Raw genomic sequence first — 17,773 nt, forward strand, 5'->3', positions numbered from 1 at the left:
TGCAACAGAGTCTTTCTGCGTGTAGTTGTGCCTCACAAGTCTACAGTGGTTTAAATAAAGCAGCTGGGAAATGCAGCAAACAACTGAGCAACACGTCAGATTAGGTCTGTGAAATGAAACTCTCGGCACGGAGGGTGACGTGCCTCGGTTTCCTCCTCCTGTCGTTCCTGCGCGGCTGCCCGTCTTTCTCCGCGTCCCACTGTGCCGGTGCCAACCCTCTCCAGAGAGCGCCGAGCCAAGCTAATTAACATATCTCTAATGAGTCTTTTCATTTTTTTTTTTCCTAATTAAACGAGCTCCTCAATAATACATGAAAACAGGACACCGCGCTATTCAATTACATACGTGTGGGCCACAGCCAAGCACGTGCATTAATCTGTATGTGTGCATGCCAAGTGGCAGCGTGTTAAGTGTGCCAGGCGCGTGTCTGCCAAGTGGGCGTATACGTGTCTGCCGGCGCCCTCCTAGTGTGCGTGGCAAGTGTGCCCATTGTAGAGAGCGTGTGCCAGGTCATAGAGCCATGTTACATATCATGCTGGGTAATCCACCATTTGCCACTGTGTCTGCCAACTGTGTGCCCACCAACTCTCTCAGCTGCATTCATGCTTCGGCCAATTAGAGCGACTGTGGGCGAATGATGTCCAACATAAACGCACACCTAAAGAGTCACATTATGCAAATACAGTGGAGGGTAACATTATGCTTGTGTAATCTTGTATAAGGGAAAATTCACTTACATGTATTGAGGGAATTCTGACTGAGCTTAGATGTTGTTTGCACTGTAAAAAAAACAAACAAAAAAAGGCCTTGCTTTAGGGGCATGTTAGCAGTTAGCTAAAGTGAATTAAGACTTTCCAGGTTAAAAGCTTGGAACCAAATGGATATTAATTCATTTTTTATTATTTAAATATCTTTATTATATCACGTGATACTCAGTGATGTGATTAAACTTTACTAGAAGCATCTACTGATTGTATTTGTAGAACGACACGCTGTTCATTGTCATTATCTGCCAATGTTATGAAGCGTCATTCAATCTGTGTTAAATTGTACATTTGCGCCAAAAAGTCAAATTAAAATGTCTCCTTGATCTTGAGTCACGTAATTCTTCACTTGAACATCTTTATATTGTTCTCTTCGGCTTCAATTTTGTTGCCCACGTTCAATTTCTTTCCTGCATTTGCCTGGATCTATTGAGTTTCTCTTAAAGGCGGCATATGACAGTGTGGCACACACACACACACACACAGCAGATTGATACCATCTCACACAGGCAGCCAAACACAGGGACCATCTCTGAACAGCCAATCAAAAAGCAGATTTAATCTTAGTTTCCTTTTTTTCCCCCTCTATTATAAATAAAGAAGAGAAATATGATGGGGATGGTGAAGGGTGAGGTGAGGGGCCAGTATAGGGGGATGGGGGTGTCACTTTAGACCGAGGCTTCTCCAGAGAAGTCAAGACACAAAAAGAAAGTCTTCCCGCGCTCCCTGTCTGCCTCTGACGTCCTCCCTCAGAGAGAAGGGGGAAAAAATCTAATTATCGAGCTCCTAAAGATCTCATTATTGGCTGAGGTTCATTTGCATGTGTGAGAGCAGCCCAGCAGGAGCCGACCTGCGGACGGCCATTTTGTGCCTGATGTGAGCCGACGTGTCACCGTACAGTTGTTCGCTGCCACCTTTAGAAATGACCAAAATTAAACGTCTGGCTTCACTCGCCGACAGATGATTGCTACAATTACAGTAACTGAGGGCAATTTCGGCAATTTAAAAATGACCATGAAGCTGGAAATGAGAGTCAACTACTTGAAGAAAGTGATTGTATGTGCCGCCTCGCCACCGTCGTAGCCAGGTTTGTTCTATAGCCTGTGTTTCTGACTCTGTGTTTGTGTGTTTGCGTGTGTGTGTATATAGGGGAGGGTGCGTGGGGTCATGTGAGCTGACAGCTCAGACAACAGAGATGGAGCGTAGATGCCCTGAAGAGTACAGCGAGGCCAGGCACCAACAAACAAGACAAACAAGACAGAGATGTAGAGGAAAGAGGGCAACGCGGCGCTTGTGTGGCTCTGTGTGTGTGTGTGTTGGAGAGAGAGGGAGAAAAAGCAGTGGAAGGTAATACTTCTTGTACGTAAGAGACGCGTGTCAGCGTTGGGTCGACTAAATGTGTGTTTGTCCTGCGTTTGACCTCATTCATGTGAGAGTGCTGTCACATTTATCTCCTGTCAACTTCCACATACACTTGACTTCCATACATTTTTCCTCCATTGCTAAACATTTAGAAAACAAGGCTAATTCTCCGTCACGCCCCAAATCTCTCAAAGCTTTTTTCTGTTTTCCTTTTCTGAGCGAATGAGTCAGAAATTGGGAAATGCCGTAATTATCTGTAACATTCGATTATATCGCACAGTCCAATATGCGTATGACCCCGGTCAGGAGGAGGGTCTGATGACACACACTGACCTATCAGGACAATACAGTGGTAACACAGAAGTCAGGCTGAACAATGTATGCACCGTTTTGTATTCATTTACAAAAAAACATTTTTTTTTACATCCTGTAAATGCACCATGTAAGTTCTACTACCAGTTTCTATCCAAAGTAAATAAAGTTATTCTGATTCCAGTTCAGGTTTTGATTAAAGAGTAATCCACATGATCCGCCTCCTTTTTTTAACATTTTATTTCAGTTTTCAGTTTTTCCAGTATTCATTCTGAGGCTCTTTGGCACGGTCACTCCATGAAGCATGACTTTTATTACTTGTAGATATTATTATTATTTGCTGCAAATAATTGCCTTTTATCCAGATGTCATAAATAGCATTATTACCCTTACATGTGACAAGTTTCCCAGTTTTTTTACCACTGGTATTACGCACACGGCAAATGAAATCTGACCTTCTCTTTGCTTCGGCCTCACATCCGTCTTTCACCGTCTTCCCTCTTTTTCTCTCTATTCCCCAAACTGCAATGGTCCAGCTGTTTATCATGTGGCATGTTAATGAGAAGAGCAGTGCAAACGGCCAGACTGCTCGCAGCTCTAGTATACCCATGGCCCCACTTTATTGATATGACACACGGACACAAATCACGCTCGCACATGCACTCTGCACATCACATAATTGTAAAGAACTGCCAAAGGTAATGTCACATGTGATATTTATCCGCATACACGGGAATAATGCGTGTGTGTGTGTGTGTGTGTCTCTCTCTCTCTCTCACACACTGTGTGTGTGTGTGTCCTCGAGTGTCGTTCAGTGGGGATCCTGCACTCCTGCTAACCCTGCTCTCTCTCTGCTTACTGTGGAATTCAACTCTGAAAACAGCTACCCAATCACTACAAAGCCCTCTTTGGCTCACACACGCACACACACTAACAATGACACTCATGTGCTCAATGAAAAAGAGAGACACAGACAGAGGAAGAGAGAGAGAGGGAGAGAGAGGGAGCGAGTGAAAAGTATGCGCCTATATCACACAGTGGCGTTGACGTGGCAGGTTGGTGAAGGCAAAGCTGGAGCAGCCAAGGGCTTAATAATATACAGATTCTGACAAAGCAACACTTGGGTTGTGTATGTGTGTGTGTGTGTCTGTGTGTGTGTGTACTTGTATTTCTTTAAGAGCTTTTCTGGCATAAACACTGACCTTGTCAGGACCAGTAGTCCTCATGGAGACCAAAACCTGGTCCTTAATGAGGCAGGATCTCATTTCTGGTTTGGAACTGGTTGTGTTTGGGGCTAAGATTTGAATTGTGCTTAAGATAAAGTTAGGCTTAAGCCTTAAGGTTAAGGATAATGTTTTGTTTAGGCTGTACAAATGAATGGAAGTCAATACAGAGTCCTAAGAAGAATAGCTGTGCACATCTGTGTGTGTGTGTGTGTGCATGCGTGTGTGTGTGTGTGCGCACTCTGACCTGTACAGGGCTCTGTTTGACCTCGTTGCTGCCAGGGGAGTTTAGTCCAGAGGCCTGCTGCAGGAGGAACTGTCTGGCTGCCTGGATCGCCTACGAGAGAGAGAGAGAGAGAGATGATTAAGTGTTTGTCATGCATATACAGTCACGGTGGAATATTTTGCAGTATTTAATAAACAACACACTTGTGAAAGGGACACACGCACACTCAAAGAACAAACTCAAACCATTTCAATTTAGATAAAAGCCAAACACAAACACTCGCTCTCCTCCAGGCCACTCAGTGTACTCTCTGTTTTAGCCAAGCTCTCAGGTCTGATTTCCTCAACTTCCACCTGGTACACACACAGACCCACACACACACACACACACTGTGCTCAAGAATGTGTATCTGCACTTGAGCTTGTGCCTACGTGACTGAATTTGTCCTCAGTCATTCAAAACCTTTCTGACCATCTCCTCTTTCCCTTCACTCTCTCCCATCGGTTTCACTCTCTCTCTCTTCCACACCTCTTTCCTCCTCCTCCTCCTCCTCTCCTCTTTTTAGAGGAAAGGGCATAGTGGGTTTTCCACATCCTCTGAGGCAGGAGTGTGTCAGCATAACTTCATGTGTGTCAGTTGCTCAGTGTGTTCTGCGTGTGTCAGAGTGATGTAAGGAAGCGTTTGCCCTGATGTGCCCTAAAGAGCTGTGACTAACTGCCACCCACCTCACCGCCCCTCTCCTCCTCCCGCTTCTCCCATTTCTGCCCTCAAGTGGAGTCTATTCAGACCAATGACACCATTGCTCACTGGCTCTTGTCTTGGTTTGCTCACGCTGCCCTTGAGAGTGTCGCAGATTCATCCTTTCGACACTGTTGCCTCAGTCATCCCCACCCACTGTTTCCCTTGATGTCTCCTTTCCCCCCCTGCTGTTTTCCTCCCTCGTTGATTGTGTAATTAACTGTTGTTGTTTGTTGCAGCATTAAAGACACTGAAAAACAGGATGAAAAACGCTGTCTTTTCATCCTGGTACGGTTCAGTTTGGGATGGTGAAGCCCTAAGTTAGACTTGTGTTTGGACTAAGAACAGTAACTTTACTTGGTAGACAGGGTGTGGCGCGGCTGCAGAGTGTGACGTCGTACCTTTATGACGACAAAGAACGACGACAGCGAACGTGACGCAACAGACAACAACGGAGGTCTGATTTTCCTGCTCGGTTTGTGGCTGTTTGTCTCAAGAAGACGTCAGGTTTTGACTGCGGGCGTTGAAGAAACACCAGTCACAAGGGAGTGACATCAGCTGACTGTTGTGGGTGGAGCTCCACCCTGACCGTACCGTGCCATTTTATTCTGGTACCCCAATAGAAGGGTAGTATTTGGTAGTATTCTGAATGGTACCCCAATAGAAGGGTAGTATTTGGTAGTATTCTGAATGGAAACACCAAAAAAAAAAAAACTGGACTGTTCCACACAGGAAAAATCAGCCCCACGAGGAATGAGTATTTCTGCTGGAATGACTGAAAGCCTCCAAAAACAAAACAAGAAAACATCCGTGTCATAACACCCGAGGCGCCTCGCACTTACTGTAAGTGCATATCACACACACACACGCGCACGCACGCACGCACACACACACACAAACATAACCTCATGACAGAGAGGTTTGAGAGGGGAGACAGCAGGATGCACATTTGCTTCCTCTGACTCAAAAGGGGAAAGGTTCCTTAGTAAATATTGATTTATGAAAGTCTGTGTGTGTGTGTGTGTGTGTGTGTGGGGATGCCACAAATTAACGGCCAGAATGAGAGACGTTCTTTACCAATGGAAGATCTTACTCAACCATGCAGCAAGAGAAACCAGCGATACTGCGGCCTGTATCACAGTGAAACAGTACAGCACACACTTACTGTGTAGTGTCAGATATTTAATGATTTGTCAAATTAGAAGCTCGGGCACATTAAGTAATATTTAATTAGAAAAAGAGAGAGGGGAGAGATTAGAGAGAGAGAGAAAGAGATGCAGACAGACAGAGAGAGGGAGCGAGAGAGAGAGAGTGAGAGAGAGAGAGAGGAGTTCTCTGTGCAGCCAGAGTGATGAAAACCATCTGTTTCAAACACACTTGCTACTTTTGCTGAGACCGCAATTAAAACACACACACACACACTCACGGACGTGGCCGTTGATGTGCCTATGCAAACACACACACACACACACACACACACGTACACACACGCACACGTGTATTTTAACACTTTAACAAAAATCTCGGGAACCCCCTCCCATTTACTGGTTTGACCTCAGCATTAAAGCAGGAACAGACATACGTACACACACACACAGAAAGACGAAAAAAAACACAACCGCCCAGTTTGTTGGCATGTGGTGTGAATTACTGCTTGAACACCCTGTCTGCCCATGAGCGAGAGTGCGTGTGTGTCTGTGTGTGTCTGTGTGTATACGTGTGTGTTGGCAGAGGTTGAGGAGGCAAGTCTGGCAACAATAAGGGACAATTCCACCCAAATTACCACCCTGATTACCACTATATTAAAGAGCCATTTATGGCTTTCATAAACGCTAAAACCAAGCAGAGGTGATGCCTGTCTCCTCTCCTGTGCCTGTATTCACGGATATGTGTGTGTGTGTGTGTGTGTGTGTGAGAGGGAGAGAGAGAGAGTGACAAGAACAACTCACCAACCTGAACTTTAGATACCATAGTTTATTCAAATGCACAACACACAACTACTGTAACAAGCAAACGCAGTGCATTTAGCTGCTGTAAAAACAACCACAGGAAACAACTGTTTAGCACTGGCTGGCAGGTGTCCACTGAGATTCAGCAACTCAGAGCAGCTAAGGACCAGGTCAGTGCATTTTCTGCAATACTACAGTATATATATATATATATATATGTATGTATATATATATATCTATATATGAATATATATAGATATATATATATCTATATATATATTGCTCATATGCATATATAAGAGCAATGATACACATACACACAAGTGTAGGAAAAAAATAATGGTAACAACCAAGAAAACCTATTCATCTCCATTACGTCGGAGTGCTTGTAAACCTGTTGTAGTTAAATTGTTAAACTCCTATTAACTTGTCCAGAGGTAAACCGGGTGATGTTACCTCACTGCTCTAAACACAGAGGTTTTACTTTATGGTTTAATGCGCACACATACACACACACACACACACATGCAGAGAGACAGAGAGAGGCCATCATCAACCACCGGCAAATTCTCATATCTACTTTGTCAAGAAGCACTCCTCTTTTTGACCCCTCTTTCTTTCATCCTCTTCACATTCACTCCTTCCCTTTTTCCTCTATAGGTGAGCTGTAGTACTGTGGACGACGCCCCCCACTCACCCACTGACACACACACACACACACACACACACACACACTCTAGCAGCTCCACCTAGACTCCCCTAACCTCAACTCCCTGCTCCCCCTGTGGCATTCTTGGGGGTGCACTGCACCTTTAAAGAAAATATGAGGGAGGCCTAAGAGGGAGGCCCAACAACAGAGCCTTTGTGCTGCCGCAGAGTGCATGCACGCACACACACACACACATCAGTGGTGTCAGACAGGTTTTATTAGAGTGAGAGAGGGAGGGAGGGAGGGAGGAGGAAGGGGAAGGAGGGGTGAGGAGGTCACCGCTCAGCTTGGAGGCCTGAGAGCACAGTGTGAGTGTGTGTGTGTGTGTGCATGTGCGTGTCAGTTCGGTGTGAGCTCTTCTGACTTGTCATCGCTCCCCTCTGTAAATCATCGCCTCTGACACAGCCTTTAATAACAGTGCATTTTTTTAATTCAGCAAGGTCACACGCGCATGAGCACGCACGCACACACACATGCACACGCACGCACACACGCGGGGGGAGGGAGAGAATAAATGGTAGTTTGAGGACTCCGAAAAACGGCTGACAACTATGTTTCTTTAAAAAAGAGGGAGGGAGGGCTGGCGGAGAATTTATCAGAGCTTCATATACTATTATCTTTTGATGTGTGTGTGTGTGTGTACTTGTTGAGTGTCAGGTAAGAATGATAAAGTAACGCGCCACAGACAGAAGGGGAGACAGTATTTTTCTACGCACAGTTATGTCGAGCTATGAACTTACTGAATAAAGTATGTCCAAATGTGTCTGCCTCCTCTCTACTGGCTGATTTATGTGTAGTGTGCAACTAGTTCATCGGTCAGTTAGTTAGTTAGTTAGTGACACTCTGAGTCCTCCTCCGTGTGTGTGTGTGTGTGTTAGTCCGACTGAGAAATTCGATTAAGTTCAATCGAAGTCAGACAAAGTTGTTTAAATGTATTTTTTAAAAGTCCTGTTTTAATCAGACTAACACAATAAGTTGTTTCATATTCTAATGTCATGTAAACACACACTTAGAAAGGGAAAGAGAGAGAGAGACTGTGTGTGTGTGTGTCTCCGCCTGGCTCAGGTTGCTAAAGCAAACAGGTCTGTGTGTGTGTGTGTGTGTGTGTGTGTGTGTGTGATGAATCTGGCCTCTAATCTGCCCAGTGTGTTTGGGTGAGACAGCGAGAGAGAGAACGCAGAAATAAGCAAAGAAATCTAAACAGAAGGAGGGTAAGGGGGAGGATGGGGAGACAGAAAGTAAGAGAGAGAGAGAGAGAGAGAGAGAGAGAGACAGGTGGGTACCATATGTTGGAGTAATCCGTCAACACTGACTGAGGTCCATTGTTGACGGCCAAAACGAAACAAACCCGTCCCCCTTCTCCCCTCTCCCCCCACTCACCTCCCCCCCATAGATAAACAGCCCCTGGGCAGACAGTGGGCTGTCCTTGGGGTAAAAGGAGGAGGAGGGACGGGAGTTAGGAAGGGCAAGGGGGAGGCAGGTGGTATCAGGTTTCTTTGCTCTAAGACCAAGAAGAAGAGAGTACAAAGAAAGGGAAGTACATGTAAGGGTGAGCGAGAGGCTCTTTTTTTTTTTTTGCATGCGTCCACACGACAGAGCTAAACTGGGCTAGACTAAGCAACTGATTCAGATGGTGTAGACCTGAACTGTGCCAAACAGGAATCCTGTCTGCCTCTCTTACTAGCTCAGCAGCCTGAAGAGGGGCTTGTGTGCTGCACTCCTTCATTCCTCTATCCCCCCCAGAGAGCAGGAGAGATGGAGAGACAAGGTGAAGATGTAGAAATGAGCTTGTCACACCCTGCTGCTTCTCCGCAGGCCTGCATGCTGTCTGATTTTGGATCAGTGGAAGAGACCAGTTTCAGAGAGGAGCAGTGGATCTTCTTTTTTTTTTTCTCTCTCCCCCCCGCCCCCCCCACTCTTACTTCCTTCTTTCTCACTATCTCTTTTCTGGAGGGCTGTCATTGAAGCCGAAAGCCGAGCTAAAGCTGCGCCGATGCTCCCGTCCTCAAGGGTCACCTTGGTGATCCCTTGTATCCATGTGCACAGCATGTGCCTCCTCACTTTGGCACAAAAAAAACCACCACAAAACTCCAATAAACCCCCCGTTCTACTGTGATTTACTTCTTCTGGCTGGGTCTACTCTCTGTTGTTTTTTTTTCTGGCTCTAAGTCTCTTGTCTTTGATTCCCTCCCTTACTCTGGGCACTCAGGGGGAATCAGATTTGAAGACGAACAAATGTAACACGATCTACAAAGGATGTAAATTTGTTAAAAAAAGGATGATGAGACAGAGTACAGTACAGTAGCAGCTCACCTGCCTGCAGAGGCTGGCCAAGTATGTGCAGTTACTTTACTGACGAGGTGACTTTGGGCAATTGTGAGTGAAGGCTTGGTTACACCTGCGGTGGAGTCTCACATATCAAATGCATCACTGTCAGTCACCACAAAAACCAGAGTGCTTTCCCAGATCACTCCTACTTTCTTTCTCCCCGTCTGCATCACCCGATCCGTCTCTTGCCGTCACTCCGCCTCTCCATATACAGTAATGTATAACTCGCAAATATTTGCCTGGCATCTTTCCAAGTAGTCCGTCTTTCTTTTTGCCCCGAACTCTCCCCTCTGAGATCTGTCACCCATACCCTTATTCATCACAGTAAATTCTCCGCGCCGATACGAGACGGACAGAGCAGAGCGGAGCGGAGGCCTGAAACAGATTGTTCAGGCCCACCGATAGAAATCAAGCCTTGTGAATGCAGCTGTTGGCCTCATGAGTGGGGACCTCACTTCCCTGGACAGTCAAACAAACAGCAGCTGTGGGAATGTTAAGGTAAAACCAATTTGTCAATTAGCAAGGGAATATTTAATGGACCGGTAAAAAAGAAAAAAAAACAAAACTGATAACTTTAGAAATAACATCAATAGTTTGGTGTTATTACAGTAAAACATGATGTAGTTTTTCGCCCTGCGCAAAAAGGCTGATTTCAAGTGATTCACTCACATTTGTAACTGAAGGCTAAACTGAACACAACAAATTTACCTAAACCTGAAAAAAACGAAATTATTTTTCAAAAAGCTCCTGTGAAATTTTTTTTTTAAAACGTAATTAATGGCTTAATGTGTCTGTAGCAACACAGTTATATTAATTAGATGGACTTGTCCTACAGATCAATGGGGTATAAGGAAACAGACGGATCAGGGTTTTCCAGGGGGTAAACATATATAGGGGTAGGAGGCCGTCTAAAGCAAAGCCTGCTAAAGCTGCTCAATTTCATGGTGAGTTACTGTGCCAAGGTTTCGCCCCTTTCTTTCAACTCTTCCTCACGTACGCCTTCTTTTTTTCTGGTATTAATCAGGTCTTTCCAGTCCCTCTTGACCAGCTTTCCAGCCATTTGTTTTTGCTCATATTAGCGTGGACTTCAAACAAGTTGACCGCCTATTTAACAGCGTTCGAGCGGCGTCGGATACCTCCAGCCCTTCAGGCCGCCGCCGCCGCCGTGCTGCAACTATCTGGGACACCTTCAGAAATACCAGCCAGCCGTAATCCTCTTCAACTATTTAATGTAATGTTTCCGCAATATAAAGGCACCGTTCGAGAGCTGAGGTTTTTAAAACGGCTGAAGCAAGCTACTTTGGGCCCAGACTGACCATTAAAGAGAGGAAAGACCGCGTTCAAGAGCCAACGCAATAAAAACTCACCAACTCCAAAAGAACTTCAAAATATGCCGTAATGTTTGAAAACCCTGGCTGATTTTAGATATTTTTTTCACATCCTATTTTTCACAAAAGGGACCTGTTCTAAACTCCGGGGACCCTGCCGTTTTCCAGATGGTTCTCTTCAGTTCAAAACTGTTTTGTGAAACGAGAAAACCTCTCCCCTTCAACCACGTCCCTACACTCATCTAATGTTTCTATTGATGCACAGGGGTATATGTGCGGCCATAAAACCGGGCTGACTGAATACCCAGGACTGCTCTATATCATGACATAATTCATCACTGTGCGCGGCGCACACATTGTGAACCTAAACACACACACACACACGCACACGCGGAAATCTTCCCGAAGAAGATGTCAGCTCTTCTCTGATAAATGAAGAAAAAGAAAGAGCAACAAGTGATGGACAATAAAGAAATTCCCTCCCTGATAATAAAGTGAGCTCCATCTCTACTGTAAGCCTCATCTCAGTCCAGGCATCTAATTGATGGCAAATAGCTCTACAGCAGTTTCCTAACACACACACACACACACACACACACACGCACACACACACACACACACACACACACACACACACACACACACACACACGTCATACATTATGTACACATTTGCAGTTTCCCTGTGGTTTTCAACACAGCTCGTTTGGCAAGAGAGGAAGGTCTCACTCCAGACAGACCAAGCCCACAATGGAAAACACACACACACACACTCACTCACATACCCACACACAGAGCACCTTGTAATATTCAGGCCTCGTCTTGTATAAGGTAGGACAGTTAAGTGGTTCGGTCATGCTCCTGAGAAGACAAGGCCACTTAGGTGCGAGGTCTTCGTTAAGTGACCTCCACGACTTGAGCTGCTTCTCCTGCCCAGCAAGAGCAACTACCGAGCGGGGAGCGGAGAGTGTGCGAGGCACAGCCCATGATGAGGATAGCACTAGCCTGGCAACCAGACCTCACATATGGAAACCGTTTAACTGTTATTATTAATAACCTAAAAAAAAAAAAAAAAAATCAAACTAATAACACATGCAAGACACTGCCAAGACTCAGTTCAGGAGACAGAGGGAAAAAATATATACATACATAAACAAAGCCTGTCTGCCATGTGCACATTCATACACATATACATGCACTTCTACACATAAAGACGCCTATTGGTGAAAGAGAAAAACACGTTGGAGGAGTATGAGTCTGCCTGCTGGCTTCGATAGGAATAAAACTCTTTCATGTTTTTCGCTTCAGAGGGATTGCACACCTGGTTGTGGCTGCGGGGATGGAGGTGGGCACACCCTCACACCCACCTTTGCCACACACACACACACCCTTGCCACACACAGAAACACCGGAAGTGGGCAAGTACAACAAAGGCTATAACAAGAAGTCAAACGTCTAAACAAGCACACAACTTTTTAACTTCCTCAAATGAGAAGAAAGGCTGGGGTGTGTTCTCGAGAAGGGAAAAGGGGAAGTGTGTGTGTGTGTGTGTGCGTGTGCATGTGTGCTTGACGTGATTTAGTAAGAGGGTCGATCCGTCCAGATGTGAACTGGCACATTTCTCACTCGAAAAGAAAAGTTGTACTTTCATTTTTCACATTCTTGTCGATCTGAATAACTTTGCTATCATTGAAGACTTTTGTCTCACTGGCAAAAATGATCATTTTAACAGCGTGAAATAGTGTGAAATAGTCACAATGTGTAGTTCATGTGGGAAATACAACATTATGGGATATCGGTTGAACTCTGACCTACTGTATGTAAATCAGTCAATCATACACACAAGTATAATGTCACTTTGTTCCATAAAGATAATTTGAAATTATGAAAAAAATCCTCAGGTTACAAACAACACAAAACTAATATAAACAGCAAAAGCAACCACTTGAAATGTCAAACTTGTCAAACTTGAAGGTGTGTTTTGTAAATCTTATATTTAAGGGCTGCAACTTTTCTTGATTAATTGAGTAATCGTTTGATCCATAAAATGTCAGAATGTCAGGTTGAGCACTCAAATGTCTTGTTCTGTCAAACCATAAATGATTCAGTTTTAATGATTTCTATGTTATATGGAGCAAAGAAAACAGAAAATATTCACACTTAAGAAGCTGAAAAATCTGAAAAAAAAACTATTAAATGATAATCAAAATAGTTGACGATCAATTTAGTAATCAATAATTGCAATCGTTGATGAAAGCAAGTAAAGTTCACATTATTATTTTCTATAATTGACCTCATTATTCCAATGCTTACTTTATTTAAAACAAAGTTTAATTGTGCATAATTTCATTCTGTACAGTCTGAGTAAAGAGGGAAAACCTTCTCTAAAGAGACAACAAATGCACTCTGTCAGTCAGGTTGGGAAAAAAAAATGCTGTCAAGTAAAGTCCCTGAGCACCAGAAGAAAGTAAATGAAATAAGGAGAGAGAGAGACAGAGAGAGAGAGAGACAGAGAGAAAGAGAGTAGCTACATTCCTTTCCTCCTCCCTGTTGACTCTAATCTCTTCTTTAAAATGGCTCGCACAAAGAACCAGCGCAGACTAGCTAATTAGCAACACTTTAGGCCACTGCAGCTATTGTGTATGCAATGAGTTTGTGTGTATGTGTGTGTGTGTGTGTGTGTATGTTCATTGTGTGCATCCCCAGCTCTTGACTGTTTCCAGGGTATCTACTTGGCCGGCAGAGCCTTGTAAGCTTTGCACATTTTGTCTTTACTCTTTACCTTCTGTCGTCCCGGTGCGGTGTCTCTCTATCTGAGTCCCAGTATGAACTTATAGATGAGAGAGAGACAGAGAGAGAGAGAGAGAGACAGAGAGAGTTCACCAGGACCCTGGTATGAGACTTTGGTGTGACCTGTGTCAGTGGGAGGAGGGGACTGTTGTAAACTAATGCTCCCTCTCATTTGACTGCTTCACCACTAATGAACTATGAAACTGTGCATGTGTGCAGCTGTCAGTTAGATGCAGTTATGGCTGTTGCTTTTTGAGAGAGAAAGCAATAGATGGTGTGACTGACACACACACACACACACACACACACACAGAGTCACATCCCAGTGCCACTGACCAGCAATAGTAATGAGGTCATGAAGCTTTGCTCGCTGACCTATGACCTCCTAAAAAGGCCTTCGTCACCATGGCAATACCTACTGAAGAGTGAGAGTCAACAGTTGACGCCCTCAAAAAGTTTTTTCTGAAGAGTGTCCGTCCTGACTTGTGTGTGTGTGTGTATGTGTTTGTGTACTTGTATTTCTATCTTCGCGAGGTCCAAAAAAACATAAAAACCTTTCTTTGTGGGGACACTTTGTCTGGGCCCCACAACTTTAAAGTGCTTTTTGAAGGCCTGGTTGAAGGTCTCTCCTCTTAGAGACCAAAAACCTGATAAGAACCTAATTTCTGAGGAACTGGTTCAGTTTAGGGTTAAGATTTAAGTTAAGGTTTGGGTTAGGCATTAGCCGGTTATGGTTAGAGTTAAACACAATGCTTTGTTTTGGCTGTCCAAAGGATTTAACATCAATGCAGGGTCCTAAGAAGAATAGCAGGGCAAACCTGTGTGTGTGTGTGTGTGTGTACTTGTGTGTTATTTACCTGACAGCACAGCCAGGCCTACACTGTACAAGTGCTTCCAAACACTCCCATGGCAACCAAACACAGCCTACCCTTTCAGGTACCTCGGGATGTGTGTACATACCTCAGTCTCCACAACAGAAGCAGGACAAACACACACACACACACACATTTCTATTCTTGTCTCTCTTGGACGGTGACTATGTCCTGTGTCCATGTGGGCTGATACGGGCTGTTGGACCGTGCCCACTGTCCTCTCTTTATCTCCACGTTGAGAATGTTTTCGTCCGTGGAACGACTTAGCCCACGAACCCCACTGACAGGTAGAGTTTGCATTTTTAATCAACCCACTGAGAAAAATCATTACGACTCCATTACCTCGCTTTCTAAAAACGTGTCAGCGCATGACTGTGCACTGGGAACATGTGCTTAAAGAGCTGAAAGTGTGCGCAGAGGTCACCGAGTGGAGAAACACAAAGGGAACGGATTTGAAAGGACATCAATAGTGAGAACAAAAATCTCCACTCAAAGTCTAACTCTGTGGATTCTCCAACACTCAATGGCCTGGCCTGGAAAAAAGCAGTAAAAAAGTTTTTTATGGGTAGTCATAAATACAACATCTCAGCATCTCAGAATTAGGTCTCGGTGTGTGAAAAACATCACTGCATGACGAATATGAGGAAGGGGAGTCGTGTCAGATAAATTAATGATCACGAGGATTGTGCGTGCAGGTGTGTTGGTAACACCGCACGTGGGTTGATAACTATGACAGAAAGCAACAGTCGGAATATGAAATGTATGGAGAAAGACTCAAGGGGTAAAGTGAAAAAAGAAGAAAGAGAGCTGCTGGTGCTTTTAAGACTCCTAGAGGAAGTTGGTGTTCTATAGGACTCTTTGTAGCGCCGGCGGTGACAGCAGTGGGTGTTCTGTGATGCTAGGCAACCCAACTTACCCCTCCTCTGTCTCAGCGTGACCTCTGGTGACCTGTGAACTACACTGACCTCAGACATAAAGAGGAAGGCCAGGCCCAGACCTAGGGAAAGCTTTTAGGAGGTGACAGCACTCAGAGAGAGGCCGCGGACTGATTTACTCGCCCCCGTATATACATGACAGACGGACACATGCACACGCACATGAAAGACGGGCACACAGACAGACAGACAGACACACAGACAGGAAAATGAGACTCAGACACACACGGGACACAACCTGTCATGCAGATACATGAAACACAAGTGTGATGTAATTAAATTAAATCCCACTGCTCGAGCAAACCCCGTTATTTCCACCTCCTCTCCTCCAGCCGCCCCCTTTCACTTTATCTCCTCTGCTCTCCTGACCTCAAAGTGAACTCCGGTGGAAAGATGGAGGTCACACAGGACATAACTGTCCATTTGACCAACATTCACCTCCCATAATTTAGCAAAGGCCTATGGCCGCCGTAGCTACAGACACACATATGTCTCGGAAAAGCCAGTGTAGTAATTGCTCAGTTTAGCCAATCTAACAGGAAGCCATACATTATCTGAATCATCCAGCATCTCTCAACATCTCCTAACACACACACACACACACACACACATCCTTCTCATACATCTGTCCTCAAAGCACTCCTGGCATTAAACCCAAACACACACACACTCTTGCACATGTGCATACACACAAAACAGCTATCTATCATCAGTGTTTGTGTATTTCTGAGATCTGTATCAGCTGATCTCCAGTCATCAATGTGACTCCTTAATTACACCCTTCATTAACTCACATCAGCTCAGTGCATGTGTGTGTGTGTGTGTGTGAGGCAGAGAAACAAAGATTGTCAGGATGTGTGTGTGTGTGTGAGAGAGAGTGGAAAAAGGGAAGCTCCGAGGAAAAAATAGAACGTGACAAATGGGAGTGGGGATCGAAGCTCCAAACCAATTTCTGAGACTGCCTTTTTCTCAACCAATGTTCCCTTGAAACCCTCAGGGACGAGAGACCACCGCTACAATCTGCCTCTCACTTTCTATTTGTGTGGAAGACTGAGTTAAGTGCGAGAGAAAGAGGAAAAAAAAGAATCCACAGTGGTGGGTTTAGACGAGTGACAAGTGGCACTCCCGAGAGGAAACGGCACGTTTTGTGTCACCATCGCTTTCTCTTTTCATTCTCCCTATTCTCTTCCCGTCATCGCCAGCCACTACTACTCCACCGACTGCTGAAACACCAGAAGCAATCAATTGATGGCAAGAGAGAAGGAGGAGACAGAAATGGGTGAGAACAGAGGAGAGAGAGCGGGAGAGAGAGAGAGGGGTGACTTGCTTTAAGTGTGGACTTACGTCTGCAAAAAAAAAACAGGGGATGAGAGACGTTCAGGAAAAAGCAAGAACTGAAGACACCTGGTTCTCGTCAGAGCGCCTCCACCCAGCCACACACACACACACACACACACACACACACACTTTGAGGTTTGTTAGGATTTATCCTGCTTACATTTCTCCTCTGCTATGCATCATTTCATGTCTATAGCCGTGCCCGGCACCTCAACAAAGTGCCACACACTTTCTGTTGCACTCTCACTTTTCCACCTCTCCTTCCTCTCCCCCCTTCAACTCCACTCTTTGTTTTCCCTCTGCTCCCTCCTCTCTCTCTCTCTCTCTCTCTCCCCTCGATGATGGGGCCAAACTGGTCTTCGCCCCCTCTTCCCTTTCTTCTCCCTCTCTCTTCCCTCTCTCCTGCTCTGTTCTTTCTGGGGAGGCAGACAGGCCACATTCCACAGGGAGGCCCAGGCGCCCTTTTCTGACACGTCTCAGCATTACACACCTCCCTCACCCCCTTATTCCTCCTCTCCAGCCCTCCACGCCCTCTTTACCCCTCCTTTTACCTACATTCCCGCTGGCTATATGGTCCGTCTCACAAATCCATCCTCTCCGCTCCCTCACTTCCACATGATGACCACTGATTCTCTTGTATGTATACAGTACGCACATAAGTACCTGTCTGTCTATCTACGACAAAACCACAAGAGACAGCGAGAGAAGGATGGAGACAGAAAAATAGTGAAAAGAAGAGAGAGACAGAACATGAACAGAGGCCGATGGAGGCAGGAAGGAAGGCCAGTGGAGGGGTTTGACGGCTGGAGATGGCTGTGATTTCTCTGCAAGTTCCCAAGGGGCCCAGAGGAAAAGACGGCTTTGTGTTCTGACAACAGCGCGGTGTCAGGAGCTCTGCGA

At 45.1% G+C, this 17,773-nt stretch overlaps 1 protein-coding gene across 4 annotated transcripts in view; it reads right to left on the minus strand.

Annotated features, from left to right (window-relative positions):
* The window catches only part of foxp4 (forkhead box P4), a 92,341-nt gene that overhangs the window by 38,666 nt on the left and 35,902 nt on the right, over window positions 1–17,773 (minus strand). For 3 of the 4 annotated variants that reach the window (XM_044023366.1, XM_044023367.1, XM_044023369.1), the window contains exon 3: window positions 3,909–3,998. In XM_044023366.1, the coding sequence (XP_043879301.1) occupies window positions 3,909–3,998 (90 nt within the window). Of the gene's footprint in view, window positions 1–737; window positions 793–3,908; window positions 3,999–17,773 lie in introns of those variants that run through there. The other variant, XM_044023368.1, reaches the window with a different exon arrangement.

The sequence above is a fragment of the Solea senegalensis genome, linkage group LG4 (genome assembly GCF_019176455.1).
Source record: "Solea senegalensis isolate Sse05_10M linkage group LG4, IFAPA_SoseM_1, whole genome shotgun sequence".
Classification (NCBI taxonomy): Eukaryota; Metazoa; Chordata; class Actinopteri; order Pleuronectiformes; family Soleidae; genus Solea; species Solea senegalensis.